Source organism: Babylonia areolata, chromosome 1 (assembly GCF_041734735.1).
Source record: "Babylonia areolata isolate BAREFJ2019XMU chromosome 1, ASM4173473v1, whole genome shotgun sequence".
Classification (NCBI taxonomy): Eukaryota; Metazoa; Mollusca; class Gastropoda; order Neogastropoda; family Buccinidae; genus Babylonia; species Babylonia areolata.
In genome coordinates, this window is record NC_134876.1 from 82794842 (window position 1) to 82812821 (window position 17980).

General features: G+C 42.9%; 2 protein-coding genes across 3 annotated transcripts in view; one reads left to right on the forward strand and one right to left on the reverse strand.

Annotated features, from left to right (window-relative positions):
* Positions 1 to 220: 220 nt before the first annotated feature.
* The window catches only part of LOC143288373 (adenylosuccinate lyase-like), a 30794-nt gene continuing 13034 nt past the window's right edge, over positions 221 to 17980 (forward strand). Inside the window, exons 1-7 of the mRNA XM_076596774.1 lie at positions 221 to 397; positions 1523 to 1726; positions 2151 to 2195; positions 3165 to 3244; positions 4422 to 4593; positions 5612 to 5658; positions 6223 to 6313. Coding sequence (XP_076452889.1) covers positions 221 to 397; positions 1523 to 1726; positions 2151 to 2195; positions 3165 to 3244; positions 4422 to 4593; positions 5612 to 5658; positions 6223 to 6313 — 816 coding nt within the window. The remainder of the gene's footprint in view (positions 398 to 1522; positions 1727 to 2150; positions 2196 to 3164; positions 3245 to 4421; positions 4594 to 5611; positions 5659 to 6222; positions 6314 to 17980) is intronic.
* On the reverse strand, positions 9287 to 17239 carry LOC143288362 (uncharacterized). Of its 2 annotated transcripts, XM_076596764.1 has the most exons (4): positions 16859 to 17239; positions 16257 to 16440; positions 12995 to 13231; positions 9287 to 12108 (listed from the first exon to the last, which is right to left on the reverse strand). In XM_076596764.1, exons 2-4 carry the CDS (start codon positions 16369 to 16371, stop codon positions 11831 to 11833), a joined length of 630 nt encoding a protein of 209 aa, XP_076452879.1. In that variant the 5' UTR covers positions 16372 to 16440; positions 16859 to 17239; the 3' UTR covers positions 9287 to 11830. The 2 variants fall into 2 exon arrangements, with proteins under 2 accessions (XP_076452879.1, XP_076452870.1); XM_076596755.1 differs by having other exon boundaries at positions 16257 to 17239.

The following is a 17980-nucleotide window of genomic DNA, read 5'->3' on the forward strand; positions in this document are numbered from 1 at the left end:
ACATGAGGGAATCTGCTCTCTCTCTCTCTCTCTCTCTCTCTCTCCAACACACACACACACACACACAAGTTCCAATATGCGGGCGCATCCTGCCTCATGCCCATGGAGTATTTATATCAAGGCATTGACACGAATAATGTATCTCTGTGTCTGTGGTCAGGTGTGTGCCACCACAAAAGTGTGTTCACGCCAAGACAGATAACTCTCGTGTTATGTCAAAATGGCGGCACCTGTGGAAAGCATGCTGGAGGCAAGTCAGGAGTATTCAGAACACTTGAACTACCGCACGCCTCTAGTGGCGCGGTATGCCAGCCCAGCCATGACGCACAATTTTGGAGATGTGAAAAAGTTCACAACATGGAGAAAGCTGTGGATTTGGCTGGCAACTGCACAGAAGGTAAGAGGCTGGAGCACCTGCAAGTCCAATATTGATTCAGTTCTGTCGGACCATAATGCCACTCCACCCACCACGACCTTTGAAGATGAAACATTTGAAATGGACGACATGGACAGATGTACTGGTTGTCTCACTTTTAACAAGCTATACACTCGCTCTCTACGTGTACTAACTGCAAGATTTCCTCAATGAAAATAAGAATAGCGCCCATGACCCCATCACTAAACTTTGACTTTAAGGGCCAGTGCCAAAGGTTGTTTATCTCAACTCTGTATATCTCATCTGTGTGGTCATTAAATCATTTAGTAGTTGTTTTATTAGACCGTCATGGTTTACCTGCTGCTTTTTTCTTGCAATTACATGATCTACATCAACTTATTAATGATTCTTGTCATGGTTGGCGTATGCTTGGTATTTTTATGTTTCCATGATGATGATCTGTGAAATGCTGAAATGGATTACTGGATCTGTACCATGCATATTTTACCATATACATGTGTCACATGAAGATCTGCATGTCTGCTGAGATTGGAAATATGTGAAAAATCTTCACCTGTTTCTCACCAAACGCAGCTGGGATGAAACCCAGGACTCTTAGAAAGTCCAGTGCTCTAGTCTTTCAGCTGTCACACTATAGCCACACTGTTCCACTGTCTATCAGTTTCACTCAGACTGTTCATCATCAGTAATCATATTTATTAAAATTCAGCCACAGCAGATTGCTCTGCATGGAATTATGGCTACTTAAAGAAAGTACATTGCAGTTATTTTTAGCTACCCATTTTTTCCCCTGTCACTGTCAGCAACTGAGCAAGTGTATATGCTATACTACTAAAATACATTTCCAAAAGAACTTTCCCAAGGGGATATCCCGTGTTGCCAGGGTTCTGCTATGTGTGCCAAGTGTATGCTGAACACATGTCCTTGGTTTATTGTCTCATCAAATAGACCACCATTCAATGTCTAGTAGAGATGGGAGTGAAAATCCTGGCTTTTGGACACTCACTTCATAGTGAAGAGCATGACTACTCCAGTCTTTTCAAAAGATTGTGCAGAAGAGAACAGTTGGCTGTGATTGTATCTGTGGCTGATTGTATTTAATGTCGTGTGTGTGTGTGTGTTCAGAAGCTGGGCTTGCAAATCACAGATGCTCAGCTGAAGGAGATGCAGGACAATGTTGCCAACATTGACTTCACCCTAGCTGAGCAGGAAGAGAAGCGTGTGCGTCACGACGTCATGGCTCACGTTCACACCTTTGCTCGTGCCTGCCCTCTCGCAGCTCCCATCATTCATCTGGGAGCCACTTCCTGTTATGTTGGGGATAATACTGTAAGTCAGACCAAGAAGACCTGAAGGTCTTCATATTTCTATGTATGCTGACATGAACAGTTATTGAAATATTGGGGATAGTACTGACATAAAGAGGACCCCATGGTTGATAGTTGTACATATGTATGCTAGCTTAGTACTATAGCAGTTCTTGCGATGGAAAAATAAAAGTCCAGCACCAGAAGAACTGAACTGTTAAAGTAACTAATATATATGTGGGAAATAATACTATTGTACATTCAGAAGACCTGATTCTCACTAATCTCAGAATGCTGACCATAGGAGGGGTTTCAAACTGTCTTGATTCTTTCTGCTATTGCTGTGAAAGCAGGGGATCCTGACAAACTGACATGATTTTCATTGTGGTTGCAGTGAGGGAGGGAGGATGATGATCACAGACTGATCTGTTTCTTACTGATTGCAGGATCTGATCGTGATGAGGGATGGCCTGGACATCTTGCTGCCCAAGGTAGGCTGTCACATATGTTGTGTATGACACTTCAACTTTGCCATTACAGTTACCCACACTGACATAATCTCTACTTTCCCTCTATAAGGTCTGTACTTACTTTGAGAAGCCCTTGTAGATATTTATATGGGCCAGTGCAAAAGTTACAAGCCTGGAGCTTCAGGGAAACTAGTATGGGTCAATAGTTACAAGCCATGGGCTGCATTGGACACTAATTTTGGTTCATACACTTTAACCAGCTCTTATAAACTTTTGTATTAGTACTTACATTAACTTAAAAGTCTGGATCTTTATGGGACACTAACATGGGTCACTTGTTTCAAGCCTCAGGTTTCAGAGGATACAAAACAATTATGACTCAATACAAAGAAGCCCTGGGCTTCAGGCTTCATGGGACATTAGTATGTCTCTGCTAACAAGCTTTGGACATCAGGGGACACTAGTCTGTAGTTATAGTTATTTGTGGTCTGCACTTCTCACTGGCCCTCCATCAGCGCTGTTTGTTATATTTCCCTTATGTTAACCCCTCTCCTTGGCTGTTCATCAGGGCTGTTTATTTGTCTTCATGATCCTACTCCCCTCCACTGTTGGGGCATGATCTTGGTCTGTACTTTATGATACCTCTGGATGGCATTGGATGTGGGTATGGTTGGAACATTACATCCACTTCATGGCATAATATATATCATTGAAATTGTTCTTCAAATCCTGACATTGTGACAACATTGCGGGAGTGGAACGAAGCAAAATAGTGGGAGAGAGAGGGGGAGGGAGGAAGGGAGTTTGGGGGGATTTTGATGTACTGAGGTGAGTGTAAGGTGTGATAATTATTGTGTGCAATGGTGGATGAATGTTAATTGTGATGGGTGTGGTGCGTTTACAGTTTGCAGGTGTTAAGTGTGATGGACACGATATATTATGTATACTGGTGGCTAAATGTTTACTTTGATGGATGTGGTGTGTTTACAGCTGGCCAGATGTATTCACAGGCTGTCCAACTTTGCCCAGCTACACAAGTCTTTGCCTTGCCTGTCCTACACCCATCTGCAGTGAGTACTGAGAGTGTGATATTTAAATTTTTTTTTTTTTAAAAAGAAAGAAAGAAAGACTGCTTGCTGTGCAAGGTGTATCAGGGCTGAGAGGTTAAAGTTGAAAGTGTTTTGACTTTCAATCTGTGGATCATAGTTTCAAGTCCTCTCAGCTGTAATTTTCATTCTCTGTAACTGACAGGTTTTCAGACTTGCTAGACAGAGCCCTCACTCAGAAGACCAAAATGTTTGAGTTCAATATCCAGTAGGCAGTCTGGGATGAAGATTTATATAATTATAAACTTTGTAACTCCAGACCCTTGAGAGCCTCTCCTACACTTGTGTGCAGTGTTAAAGAAATATAAACACTCAAAATAGAAACACCAAGTACACTGACAAAACTAACAACAGTGGAGGTGGATACAATGACATGTTTCCACAGCATGCAGCCATTGTCTTCGAAAAGTTTGTTGTGATATTCTCAACTTCAGTTTTGTTGTGACTTGCACACAGTTTGTTGGTATATATACTAAAAGGTTTGATTTTCAAGGTGGCCTGTATGGTTGGCGAGACTGAAAACAGTATACAGACTGAATGCCTTGACATACTGTAAACACGATGTAGATTATAAATACATTGATAAACTGTAAACATGTAGAATGTGAACACCTTGATCTACTGTAAACATCATGTAATCTAAATACTATGATCGACTGTAAAAACCATGTGCTCTGTAAACATGATATATTCACTAATTCAGGCTGGGGAACTCTCAGTGGATGTGCTATTTTCAGCGGAAGGGCAATTGATTTGAGAGGGGTAAAAATTGTTTCAGAGGGGGGAAAAAAATTGACATGTATGTTGTCTGTCTGTCTCTGTCTCTTTCTCTGATAAGCAGCTTGCATATGAAACATGTCATATCACCACACACCTGTAAACTGGCGCGACAAAAATGTTAGTATCAACTGAGCACCTAAGGCAGCCTCTGGACCCCGGCCAATTTTCAGAGGAAACTCCAGGACAATTCCTCAGCCTGTATATCAGAAAGACCATGTATGCTGTAATACACATAATCTAAACACCATGATGGACTGTAAACACGGTGATAGTTTGTAAACACATAATAGACTGAACACCACAGTACCTAGTGAGCCCCGCAGGGGTGTGATAAGAGGCTACAAAGGAAGGAGGGTTTCAGGCCGGCCCAGCTGACAACGGTGGGGAAGCGAGCCTGCATCTGGACACAGGATCTGCTGATGGACCTCCGTGCTGTGGAGAGGGCGAAGGAGGACCTTCGCTTCCGCGGGGTCAAGGGCACCACGGGCACACAGGCCTCCTTCCTCGCTCTCTTTGACGGGAATGACACCAAGGTGTGTGTGTGTGTGAGTGTGTGTGTGTGTGTGTGTGTGTGTTTCAATAGAAATGTCCATTCACATAGTGCGATTTTAATTTTTTTTAAAAACACTATATATATATGGGTGTGACTGTATGTATGTGTGTACATTGTGGTATGTTCAGGTGCATGTGATGTTTTTGTTGTTGTTTTCCTGTTTGGTTTATCTCCCTTAGATTGACAAATGATGATCCCTCTCTTTGTGTTATGGGCAGCTCAAATCCCTAAAGCCTTCCACACTGTCACAATCTTTAAAAAGAAAAATAGTAATTGTTATTCTACCAGTGGCTGAACTTTTGTCAGTCTGTATTTAATCTAATTTAATTATGCTTTTTGTCTGCTCATTAGAATTTCCACAATCATTTTCTAAATCTGATTCATCTAGCTTAGGAAGTAAATGACAAAGTCATTTCTTTTATATCTTTTTCTTTTGTGAGATTTCCGTAGTATTATCCTGTTTCTTCCAGCTTGTCAACTGTTTGCGACATATTTTGACTGTATAACTATTTTCAGCATCTGTTTACTCACGAAGTATCTGTTTTTGTTTTTCAGAGTGGAGAAATACTTCATTATTCTTTATTCCTATTTGCTTCAGAAATTTGGGCTATCTCTTCCATTTTGATTTTTCTTTATCATAGAAGCTCATTTTATTTTTCTTGCAATTGTTTCAGTTCCAGACTGATGTTTTCCCTCTTTCTCCACTCTTTTTGTGTCTAGGGTTTGGAAAAAAAATATATTTACAGTAAAGATCATTTTGACTAACTTGATTTGTACTTGACCTGTCTGCTTATGTGATATCCAGTTCGGCACTTAGGTTTTCATGTTTATATCCTGTCTTGACTATTTCTTCCTTGCTTAAAAATATATGTTGTAATGTTCATACCCCTTCATATGGGGCTTTGGTCTTAATGAATAAATGTTTGTCAGTCAATAGGGAGGGTGTGTTCAGATATACATGACAGTGGTCACTTGGTGTGGCTGATCTGGGTGTGCAGGTGGAGGAACTAGACCAGCTGGTGACGGAGATGGCCGGGTTTCAGAGGTAAGGTGTTCCCCTCTCTCTCTCTCTCTCCTCTTCATCTTCTCCACACTGCTGCACTCAGTCTGTATCACCAGACACCCACAGCAACACTTTTAACTGTGAACACCTTTATTGGGTCAGTGTAAACTGTCAGGCTACTGTTTCAGAGGCTTTATTGTTGTTGTTATACCCCTTCTTTCCAATTTGTCTTCCAGACAAAGGAGGTAAAAAAAAAATTTTGCCATGAGTAAAAGAAATAATTTGGATCAGCTTACACAGTTTACGCATGATTTAATATTGCAGTAATTAGCAAGAAGTTCTGTAGAATATTAAACAATTCTGTCGAGTGTTAAACAGTTGGTCATATGCAAGTACTGGTAACACTTCTCCTGCCCCAAGCAACGCCTGTTTTCAGCTTCCTTCTTGTTGGTGGTGTTGTTTTTTGTTTTTGGTGTTGATGTTGTAGTAAAAAAAAAAAAAAAAACCCAGCCACAATCACATGTGAGCCTTTCAGCTGATGTTTGATGTAGTCAGATGATTTTAGTCTTAATGACGGTGCATTGATTTTCTCTGTGTGTGTTTCAGTCACTTTGTGATCTGCGGTCAGACATACAGTCGTAAGGTGGATGTGGAATGTGTCAACACACTGGCCAGCTTGGCTGCCACAGTGCATAAGGTCTGTATTATGTAAATGTCTGTCTGTTATCATTCTCATTGTGTGGATGTTTAACAGTCTGCCACAATTTCTATGTTTTGTCCGTGTGTTGGTCAAATGGTCTGTCTGCAAGTGTGGCTGCTACAGTTCATTGGGTCAGAATGTTGTGTGTGTGTTCCGTTTGTCAGTCAATAGGGAGGGTGTGTTTGTCAGTCAATAGGGAGGGTGTGTTTGTCAGTCAATAGGGAGGGTGTGTTTGTCAGTCAATAGGGAGGGTGTGTTTGTCAGTCAATAGGGAGGGTGTGTTTGTCAGTCAATAGGGAGGGTGTGTTTGTCAGTCAATAGGGAGGGTGTGTTTGTCAGTCAATAAGCAATAGGGAGGGTGTGTTTGTCAGTCAATAAGCAATAGGGAGGGTGTGTTTGTCAGTCAATAGGGAGGGTGTGTTTGTCAGTCAATAGGGAGGGTCTGTTTGTCAATCAATAGGGAGGGTGTGTTTGTCAGTCAATAGGGAGGGTGTGTTTGTCAGTCAATAGGTAAGGTGTGTTTGTCAGTCAATAGGTAGGGTGTGTTTGTCAGTCAATAGGTAAGGTGTGTTTGTCAGTCAATAGGGAGGGTGTGCTTGTCAGTCAATAGGTAAGGTGTGTTTGTCAGTCAATAGGTAGGGTGTGTTTGTCAGTCAATAGGTAAGGTGTGTTTGTCAGTCAATAGGGAGGGTGTGTTTGTCAGTCAATAGGGAGGGTGTGCTTGTCAGTCAATAGGTAAGGTGTGTTTGTCAGTCAATAGGGAGGGTGTGTTTGTCAGTAAATAGGGAGGGTGTGTTTGTCAGTCAATAGGGAGGGTGTGTTTGTCAGTCAATATGCAATAGGGAGGGTGTGTTTGTCAGTCAATAGGGAGGGTGTGTTTGTCAGTCAGTATGTCAGTCAATAGGGAGGGTGTGTTTGTCAGTCAATATGTTTGTCAGTCAATAGGTAAGGTGTGTTTGTCAGTCAATAGGGAGGGTGTGTTTGTCAGTCAATAGGGAGGGTGTGCAGACCCACTTTCGTCTGATTTTCGTGGAGGTTCCCGTGTTATTTTTAGCGAGAACCACTTGCATATGTGCATCTCACTTTCCTTTTTTTCAAGGTCATTGAAAGGCTAAAATTTGGTCATGGAAATCACTGTTCTGACGAAAGGATTGTGAACATTTTCAGTGACTATTTTTGCAAGTTTACAAGATGTATTTGGTTTTATAATCACACCCATTATTTGCTTTAGTCTTCTATGTTTACTTTGAGCGTGTTTCTTATCACATTTCTTCCATTATGTATTCGAACTGATCCATTTATAAACTCTTCCAAAAAGTTGCTCAAACAAAGTTTGTGCTAACTCAAGCCAGTTAGGCGGTGGGCTGCCCATGATGTCATATGACCTACTTTTCGCTCTGCGAGCAACAAACAGCCCACCACGAAAGTGGTCCAGCACACCCTCCCTGATGTCTTGCTGTTTGTCTGACAGTCATGGATGCTGCTGTGCATAAGGTTTGTTTGTCGGTCGGTCTGTTCACCTTTGCTTCTTTCTCTTACATTACTGTGCTTGGCCAGTATGAACAGTTTGTATGCCCATAGAGAAAGAGGACATGAAAACTTGAAGTGTTGTTTGTAAATGTGCATCTGCTGGGTTCCCACTAGCTTTCCCTTGTAAGAACAATGTGACTTTTGTTTCAGTTTTATTGTTTAAAGACCAGTCAGTCTGTTTAAGACTCAGCTCAGCAGTTCCACTCTTATGGAGGATGGATTTCTATCTGTTGAAGATTGGTCAAAGATGCTGTCAGCAGTTTAAAAATCCTTTGGAAAAATCCATTTTAAGAGTGTATTGCAGCAGGTGAGGAAAACTCTCCAAAATTAATGTGTTTTATTTTTTGTGAATGAAAAGATTCCAGTGTGCTTTTCACTTGGCACACTGTCACTGTGTCAGTGATTATCATCTGGAGCCAGTATTTAAAACAATCCACTGTCGCCTTGTCTCTAGAGTGATAGTGTTTGCTCAAGTGGCAGTGGATTCCCACAGTGCAGCTAGCCCCCACCTCCTGTCTTGTCCACCCCCTTCCCGTCACTTTGTTCAGCATGATGACAACTGAAGTATGCCTTTTCCCCTCTCTCCTGACCCTTCTCCCTTCCCTACACTGACAACTCAAGTATGTCCTTTCCACTCTCTGCTGAAACTGATACTCCCTCCACTCTTAAGTCCAGATGTGTTTTCCTATTCTTTCCTCTACCTCTACCCATACCCATCTGTCACCACTATTTTTACCCCTTGTCCATCCTGACCTTTTCAACATCATGTTGTTCTGCTGGACTCAGCTGGTCAAGTGTACTTGTTGAACGCCAGACAGCATCCACACATCGGTGCAGTACGCACCATCTTTCTCCTCTCATCTGACCTGACTTTTTCAGTAGGACATTGCAGTGATTAACATGTTCCAAGGTGTCCTTCAGAGTTTCTTACAGATAAAACAGACACACACACACACACTCTCTCTCTCTCTCACTCACACACAGTACACGCACGCGCGTGCACACACACACACACACACACACACTCATACTCATACTTGCACACATCTTTGGTCAGCTTCTGACCACTTAGGTACAGGTTATGATACCCAAACATGTCAGTAAGCAGTGAGTGATGTACAGCAGCCAGGATGACCCGATGTATCCTGGCTCTGTGTGTGTGTGTGTGTATTGATGGTGGGAGGGTAGGAGAGAAAAAGGAGACGATGTTTCTGTGTGCTGATTCTGTTGATGTTCTTGAGCATTGTTGTGACGACCCCCTGCCCTTCTTACCTATCATTATTCACTGTCTGTTTGGTACCTCTTTCCACTCAGCCGTTTCTGTGGATAATGTTTTCTCATGTATTTTACTCACTCGTACACGTTTCATGTGAGTAACGCACGCACGCACGCACACACACCACATCACACCATACAACGCAGCACACAAAGTGTTCAGAGACTCCACCAAACCAGATTCACCATTTTTAATACACACCTGAATAAACACCATTTGAGTTTTCCCTCAGCCATCCTTTTTTTTTTTTCTTCTTCCTTCTTTTTTTTTTCTTTTTTTTTTCCCATCTTCCTTTTTTTAACTCCATATTTAAGGATACAAATGAATGAAAACAACATAATAATGCTGTTGGACAATGATATGATTATAAATGAATGAAAACAACATAATAATGTTGTTAGACAATGATGTAAATGAAATGAAAACAACATAATAATGCTGTTAGACAATGATATAAATGAAATGAAAACAACATCATAATGCTGTTGGACAATGATATAAATGAAATGAAAACAAATACTGTAAGACAATGATATAAATGAAATGAAAACAACATAATAATGCTGTCAGACAATATACCAAACATACATCAATAATGAACGGCAGTCAGCATGGTCACTGACACTCACACACACACACATCAGCAGTATTGATGATGTCATATGACCCAAGCCAGACAGGCAAGTAAGGTCTGATGTTGTGGGAAATGGTCTTCATGTCCACCTTCCAAGGGCAAGTAAGGCCTTAAGTTATGCAGACCGGGGGTGGGTTGCATGAGTGAACTTAAGTTTGCTTATTGTTAAGAAAGTCCTAACTGTACAGTGAAATGTCATAAACTTAGGAACACTCTTAATTCTAGGCAAACTCAGCGCTACAAAGATCTCCTCATGCAACCCGGACCAGGACTTTCATTATGTACACCTGTCTAGTGTAAGACCTGGTTTTGTGCAGAACTGGACTTTATGTACACATGTCTGAGGCAAGTAAGGCTTGATGTTGTGCAGAACTGAACTTTATGTACACATGTCTGAGGCAAGTAAGGCTTGATGTTGTGCAGAACTGAACTTTATGTACACATGTCTGAGGCACGTAAGGCTTGATGTTGTGCAGAACTGAACTTTATGTGCACATGTCTGAGGCAAGTAAGGCTTGATGTTGTGCAGAACTGAACTTTATGTACACATGTCTGAGGCAAGTAAGGCTTGATGTTGTGCAGAACTGAACTTTATGTACACATGTCTGAGGCAAGTAAGGCTTGATGTTGTGCAGAACTGAACTTTATGTACACATGTCCAGGACAAATAAGGCCTTAACATGCTAACTGGACCTTATGTGCACAAATTTAGGGCAATTAAAGCTTGATGTGCAAGCATAGGCTTTATGTACACCTTTCCAGAGCAAGTAATGCCTGATGTTATGCAGAACTGGACTTCACAGCTACTTTGGGCAAGTAAAGCCAGGTGTGAAATCTGGGCTTCTTGTCCACCTATCTAGTACAAGTAAGACTTATTGTGCAAACTGGACTTAATGTACAACTGCATGGGGCAAGTGAGGCCTGATGTTGTGCAAACTGGACTTAATGTACATCTGCATGTACTTAATGTACTTAATATACAAGGCCTGATGTTGTGCAAACTGGACCTTATGTACACCTGTCTAAGGCAAGAAATGTCTGACATGCAGAATGGGGCTTAATGTTCAGCTGCCTAGGGCAAGTGAGGCCTGATAGGCAGAACTGGACTTTGTGTACCTCTGCCTAGGGTAAGGCATGATGTTGTGTAAAGTAAGGTCTGATATGCAAAGTGGACCTCTTACACGCCAATCAACGGCAAGTAAGATTTGACATTGCACGGAATGCCTGTTTGACACAAATCACAGTACACATCAAATCCACCTGGTTATGACCACATGTGTGCCTCAGATTTTCCAGGTCTGATGGTTGAGCATCCACATCTTGGTTAACTCTGTCACCGCCGGATTTCTGTGTGAAAAACACTCCCCAGCACCGCATGTTTTAGACTCAAAGCTCTCTGTCACTTGCTTCAGTTCATGTGAAAACACTACAATGGACTTATTCACTTCAAACTAGGTCAGGTTTGTCATTGTTCTACTGTGCAGGAAATTGGCTGCAGCTGTCAAGCTTTGTTACAATGTGATAAACGGTCCTTTTAACATGATTTCTTGATGCTGACTAAAGTCACCAATGGTTGCAAAAGAGTTAACAACTCCAAACGGTCATGTGAGAACCTTGTGAAGGTCTGCCTTGGATCAGATCATGCCTTTGGCCTCCCTTTTTGGTGGTCTTGTGAACACAGAATAGCTGCACTGAAGTTTGCCTGTGCATGCACTCTCTCTCGCTCGCTCGCTCTCTCTCTCTCACACACACACACACACACACACACAGGTGTTGACTTGTCACATAACACATCTGCTGGGGGACAACCTGCCACAAGTTTCCAGGAACTTTTCAGTATTATTTTCTGTTCACGTGTTTTGGGAGAAAAAAATTCCGAATATGATCTTCCGTTCACATGTTTTTTTAAGAGTGGTTATTAAATCACCGTAAGTTTGATATTTGATATGGATACTTATACAGTGCCTATCCTCGGTCAGAGACCAAGCTCTAAGCACAAGTTCCCAGCAAGTGACCTCTCACATGTTCATGCAGACTTAACCCCCAAATACACGAGGCAGTGTGTAGGGGCGGGCTACTTGCCGCACAGGTTCTTGGTGATGAGGGCCGTGTCAGGTTTCTCCAGTGCCTTCTTGATCTTCTTGTACGTCTTGGAGTCCAGACCCAGTTCCTGTTGCATGGTACCCGCCTCGTGCATGGCCAGGAAGCTGTCCCCATCGATCCTGCGCGCCACAATCTGGTTCTTCAGGGGCTTGAGGTCATGCCGCACACACCACTTGGTCATGAAGCGCATGGGGAAGAACTGGATCCCTCGGGGCCAGCCCCGTGCCTCGAAGTGAACACAGTTTGGCACTGAAACATGTCACCCCCAGACTTGGGTCAGTCAGCTGGGCTGACAACAACAGGCATTGTTGTAGCTGTGATTCCTTAACCCCTTGACTGCTGCTGACGAGAGTTATCTTCAGTGAAGGGCTGTCCCTTCACTGAGAGCTTACAAGTCAGGATGTTAGTCTCTATCTGGACTTCTTTTTCTTGGGATGGCAGTACTTTTTGTTTAGCAAAATCTGTTACATCATAAAATAAGAAGTAACTGCACTTCACAACTGTGCCACAGTGATTCATTTCACCAAGGTTCAGCAGTTAAGGGGTTAAAAGTGTAAACCCCCATGGACAAAGTGTCATTCAGAACACAACATATAAACAATCAAATAGTACAGTGACAAATTGTTGGCAAAACTGAAGAGAGCAAATTACATATTACACGAATCAATAGTTTAGCCATCTGTCAATAATTGAAGCTCCTTTTTTTCCCCCTTATTCTTTTTTTTTTCTTTCTGTGATTTATAAAATCGTTTGCTGTCATGATGTATAATAATAACATCAGTTATGCTTGACTGATTTTAAAATGCTCTTTTGGAAAGAAAAGAACATTCTTTACAAGGGCGAAAGAAGAAGAAAAAGTATAAAATATTTGTCTCTTTTAACTTTTTCAACTATTTTCTTAGTTCTTTACATTAATCAGGTTGAAGGAGCTCACTGCAAACTGCATGAACATACATAAGGTAGAACAGAGACACAGAAAGCTTAGTTTTTTCACAGAAAAGACAACAGAAACATGTAAAAGACAGCAAAAACATACTAACAGTTGAGTAAAAGCAAAAAAAAACAGATTGAACTTGAAGATTGTTTGGTGCTGGATATTACTAAAACTAGTGAAAGAAGAGAAAAGGAAAGTTACCTCCATCATCATATTTGAAGGAGGTTTTCCATTTGCAGCCTCTGGTTTGGCAGCGGAAGATCTCTGTGCCGTAGGTCTCTCCGTTGGGGCGGATGCCTGCTTTCTCCTCATAGCGCCACACATGGCGGTTGCCACATCGGATGCAGGCAGCAAAACCACTGTTATAGAAAGCCACACGGCTCTCATGGGACTGATCCCCGTAGGAAAATTGGGGCTTCCAGATGTGTTTGTGAGGATCTGCACATCAGAGGCATGCGGGATGCACGTTTGATACATTGCAGTGTCATCTGACAGAGTAATGACATATACATGGCTGTGTAATGTCATCTGTAACAGTGATTGATATGTGGTACATGGCTGTGAAACATTGACATGGTGACACATTGTACACAGCTGTGTAACATGGACTTGGTGACACAATGTACACAGCTGTGTAACATCGTCTGACATGGTGAACAATGTACATGACTATGTAGCATCATCTTACACTGTGGATGACACATTGTACATGATGTGTTATGTCATCTGATACAATTGGTGACACATTGTACACAGCAGTAACTTGTACATGGCTGTGTAACTTCATCTGACACAGCTGATGACTTGTTATTGTGAATGGCTATGTAATAACAGACACACTGGGTGACACATTGAACATGGCTGTGTTGCATCCTGCGACATGGTGGGTGACATATTGTACAGTGCTGTGTAACATCATCTGACACAATGGTTGACACTTTCATGATATTGTTCACAGCTGTGTATCATGGCACATCATACATATACACAGCTCGAGAGAATGGCTGTGTCATTTCACACAACTGGGACATTTCTACAGGAAACACTTCTGGAAATCTGTACATTTTCCTCAACTTGCTGTCAGCGGCTTCCACTGCACTCTGATACAAGACATTTAAAGTGGACATGAAATGCTCAGCATGATTTATTGCTTCCTTTCATACTGAGCTGACATTATGTATAGAGCAAACAAGCAAAGAATAGAATGTATTCCAATGAGAAATGCTTTGCCTTCACTGTGGACATAACACAATACTGCTGTGCATGCTTTGTCATGGTATCACCAGCAGCCACTGCGGAGAATATGATGATACCTGTAGGACTGCTTAGCAGAGAATACAGATGTTGCCTGTTGGACTGCTAAACAGATATTACAGATGATACCTGTAGGACTGCTCAGCAGAGAATATAGATGATACCTGCAGGACTGCTCAGCAGAGAATACAGATGTTGCCTGTTGGACTGCTGAACAGATATTACAGATGATACCTGTAGGACTGCTCAGCAGAGAATATAGATGATACCTGTAGGACTGCTCAGCAGAGAATACAGATGTTGCCTGTTGGACTGCTAAACAGATATTACAGATGATACCTGTAGGACTGCTCAGCAGAGAAGAGAATACAGATGATACCTGTAGGACTGCTCAGCAGAGAAGAGAATACAGATGATACCTGTAGGACTGCTCAGCAGAGAATACAGATGGTGCCTGTTGGACTGCTAAACAGATATTACAGATGATACCTGTAGGACTGCTCAGCAGAGAAGATAATACAGATGATACCTGTAGGACTGCTCAGCAGAGAATACAGATGGTGCCTGTTGGACTGCTAACAGAATGCAGATACCTGTAGGACTGTAGTGCTTCTGAGTTGAAAATACAGATGATACCTGTAGGACTGCTGAGCAGTGAATAAAGATGACACCTGCATCAGTGTTGAGCAGAGAATACAGATGATACCTGTTGGACTGCTCAGCAGAGAATACAGATGATACACTTAGGACTTTTGTGCTGCTGAGCAAAGAATATAGATGATTCCTGTAGGATTGTGGAGCAAAGAATACTAGTTGTGGGGGTTATCAGATGGGAGATGGTGTGCTCATCAGTTCTCTCTGTAGTGGATGGCTGGGGTGGGAGGGTGTAGCAGAAGTTGCTTGGGATGAAACATGAACACGGAATATTCTGGCATGTTAGGTGTCAGCACTGAAAGTGTGTCCAGGCAGAGCAACAGTGTGTGTGTGTGAGAGATAGAGAGAGGGATGGAGGGTTGGGGGAGAGGCAGGGGGAATGTGGATGACCTGGTACCATGTCCATCCCCCACACCCCCACGCCCGCACCCTCCTCTCAGGCTGACTGTAAATCATTGGCTGAGTCAGACAGGGCAGTGAGGGAGCAGAGCCCTAGGGGAGACGAAGCATGACCTGACGTTTCCTGTTTCACTTTGTGCCGCCTCATCAGTCACCCCTGTCATCTCTCCCTGACAGCCGGACTGTGATATCTTGGTCCTGTCTGGCCAACCAATGACTTGACTGTTGTACATCTCTCAGTTCTTGTATATGAGTGCTCCTCTGATTCAGTGTTCATCTACATGTGTTCTTTGAATTCTTTTTGATTTGTTGTTAGTTCATAAAAAAAATAATTCCTTGAACTCTGTTTATTCACTTACATGAATCTTTGAATTCATAGTGAACTTTGAAGTCACTGTTCATTCACAGCCAGATCTTCTAATTCCATTGATCACTGAGTCTGTTCATTCAAATAAAAATCTCTGAATTGTTGAAATCACTTGAATTAACAACACAGACCTGTAGAAAATGGTGGGCTCTTATGACCTGACTAGTGTGATGATTAATGCATTGGTCTGGACATCTGTTCTTCTCTCTCTCTCTCTCTTTCAAATGTTTATTTTAAGCCAGTGTTGTGGAGTATATATGGACCAGCCTGAATGCTTTACCACATTGAAGCTGAAACATCTAAATATCCAAATTATATTAACTCTGTGACTTAATTGAAGTGACACACATATCACTGCTGATTATTTACATCTGTGTATAGCACTAATTTCATTGAACTTTGACAATTCATTTAATGCTCTGACTCATTGCTTACATTACACCTAATTATGTGTTAAGTTCTGAGCTGTTTCCGTCTTTATCATATGCTGTTTTTCTTGTGTGTGTGTGTGTGCACGCGCGCATGCCTCTGTATTTGTGTGAGAGAGAGAGAGAGAGAGAGACAAAGGAAGAATATACTGCCAGGCCGAAGTGATGTTAAGCTCTGTACTGAAAGGATGTGTCCAGTGTTAGGATGGGTATGTTTGTCCTGTGTTCAGGTCACATAAATCATTGTGTGTCCTCCAGTTGTTGATTACAGATTGATGGTAAAATGTTGATGGTTACAGGTTTATGATCATGGGTTGAAGTCAGTGGGTGGATGGATGGATGGATGATGATGTTGACATACCATGCACATCTGTCACCTGGCCGGGTGGGGGAGTCTCTGCCATGGATTTCCAGTAGGAAAACTCTGTGGCCCCCTTCTTGGATCCAGAGCGGCTGAACAGTTTCTTCAGACTCATCTTTCACAGAAATGGCAGTGTGTCAGAACGACAGCACAGGTCTTTCCAGTTCCGCTTCACCTCTGTCTTCTGTAATGTTAAACACAGACCTCAGCTATCAGCCACGAGCACTGAGCACGTCACACAAGTACTGGGTGCGTTGTTGAATAGTAACACCAGCTATCAGATAACAGTCGTGTGCTTCCACACACGTACAGGTGTGCTGATGGTGGAGCTTTGAAAAGACAGCAACACGATCACTCACACATATAACAGCTGTCAGCCACAACAGGACAGGTCTGTGGAAATTAAAACACACCACCAGCCCTGCTGTTTTGTTTTTGTTACTGTTGTTTTAAGCAGATGTGGTGCAACGAATATGGATCGGTCCACTCGCTTTGACACCACTGAAACTGAAACCAAAAAAAAAAAAATGTGCCTTTAAACAGTTACGCTACACTGTCAGCTGTTACACGGAGAAGTGTTAACTGGTTCAAGCAGAACTCACTCCGAGATGCGGAGCACAAGGCCCAGTCTTTCGGTCACACCTGAGAACAAGTTGACCCGTGCCCGGGTCACACAAGTGAAGCGCGGGAACTCTACAGCAGGTCACGAACTTAAAAAACACTCCCCAACCACACCGATCCCTCATGAACAATGGTTAGGAGGTCGTGAAAACTTCGTCATCACAAGTAATAGCCGTCCCCGCTCTCCACTCTTGTATTAGATCGGACTGACAGGTCACGGCAGCCAGTCTGCTCACAGCCAGCTAGTGGAGGGGGTGGTGTGGGAGTGGGCTGTGCGTGTGTGTCCCTGGCAGGTCGTTACCTTTCCGCTGCAGTCAAGCGGTGTTGTTGACAGGGTAATTGCCAGTACAGCCCGCTTCACCCTGACGCCACCACAAACACGCTGACACCCTCTACTTCTCTTAAAGGAAGGAGGGTTGTTTTCGTGTTGGGCAGAACAGTGACGCTTCTCATTCAACACACACACACACACGCACGCACGCGTGCACATATACACATGCACGCGCGTGCGAGTACACACACACAAACACACACACACACACACACACACCACGCAACTCAATACACACGCGCGCGTGCTCATGCAGTAAGCACACACAACCCGTGCAACACACGCACGCACACACACGCACGCACGCGCGCGCACACACACACACACACACACACACACACACACCACGCAACTCAACAAAACACACGCGCGCGCGCGCGCGCGCACACACACACACACACACACACTTGCATGGGAAGTGGCTGCGTGGCGTCAGGAGGATCAGAAAACAACTTGTGTCAAATAGCCGCCCGTCCCACTGCAACCTTCACTCCTCTCTCCCTTATCTCCTACATCGTTTTCATCTCCCCCGCCCCCCTTCCCCCTCCTCCTCTCATATCCCTCTTTCTTCCCCCTCTATCCCTTTCAACTGTTTTGTGAAAGTAGGTATGGCTGGGCAGTTTGTGTGTGTGTGTGTGTGGCCAGGTGTTGTAGGGAATGGTGTTTGGTGTCTTTACACTTCACACACTTCTGTTGGTCCCTCTGTCTCTCGCTGTCTATTTGTCAGTCGTCTTACTTACTCTGTCTGTGTTGTCCTTTTTTTGTCTTTTTT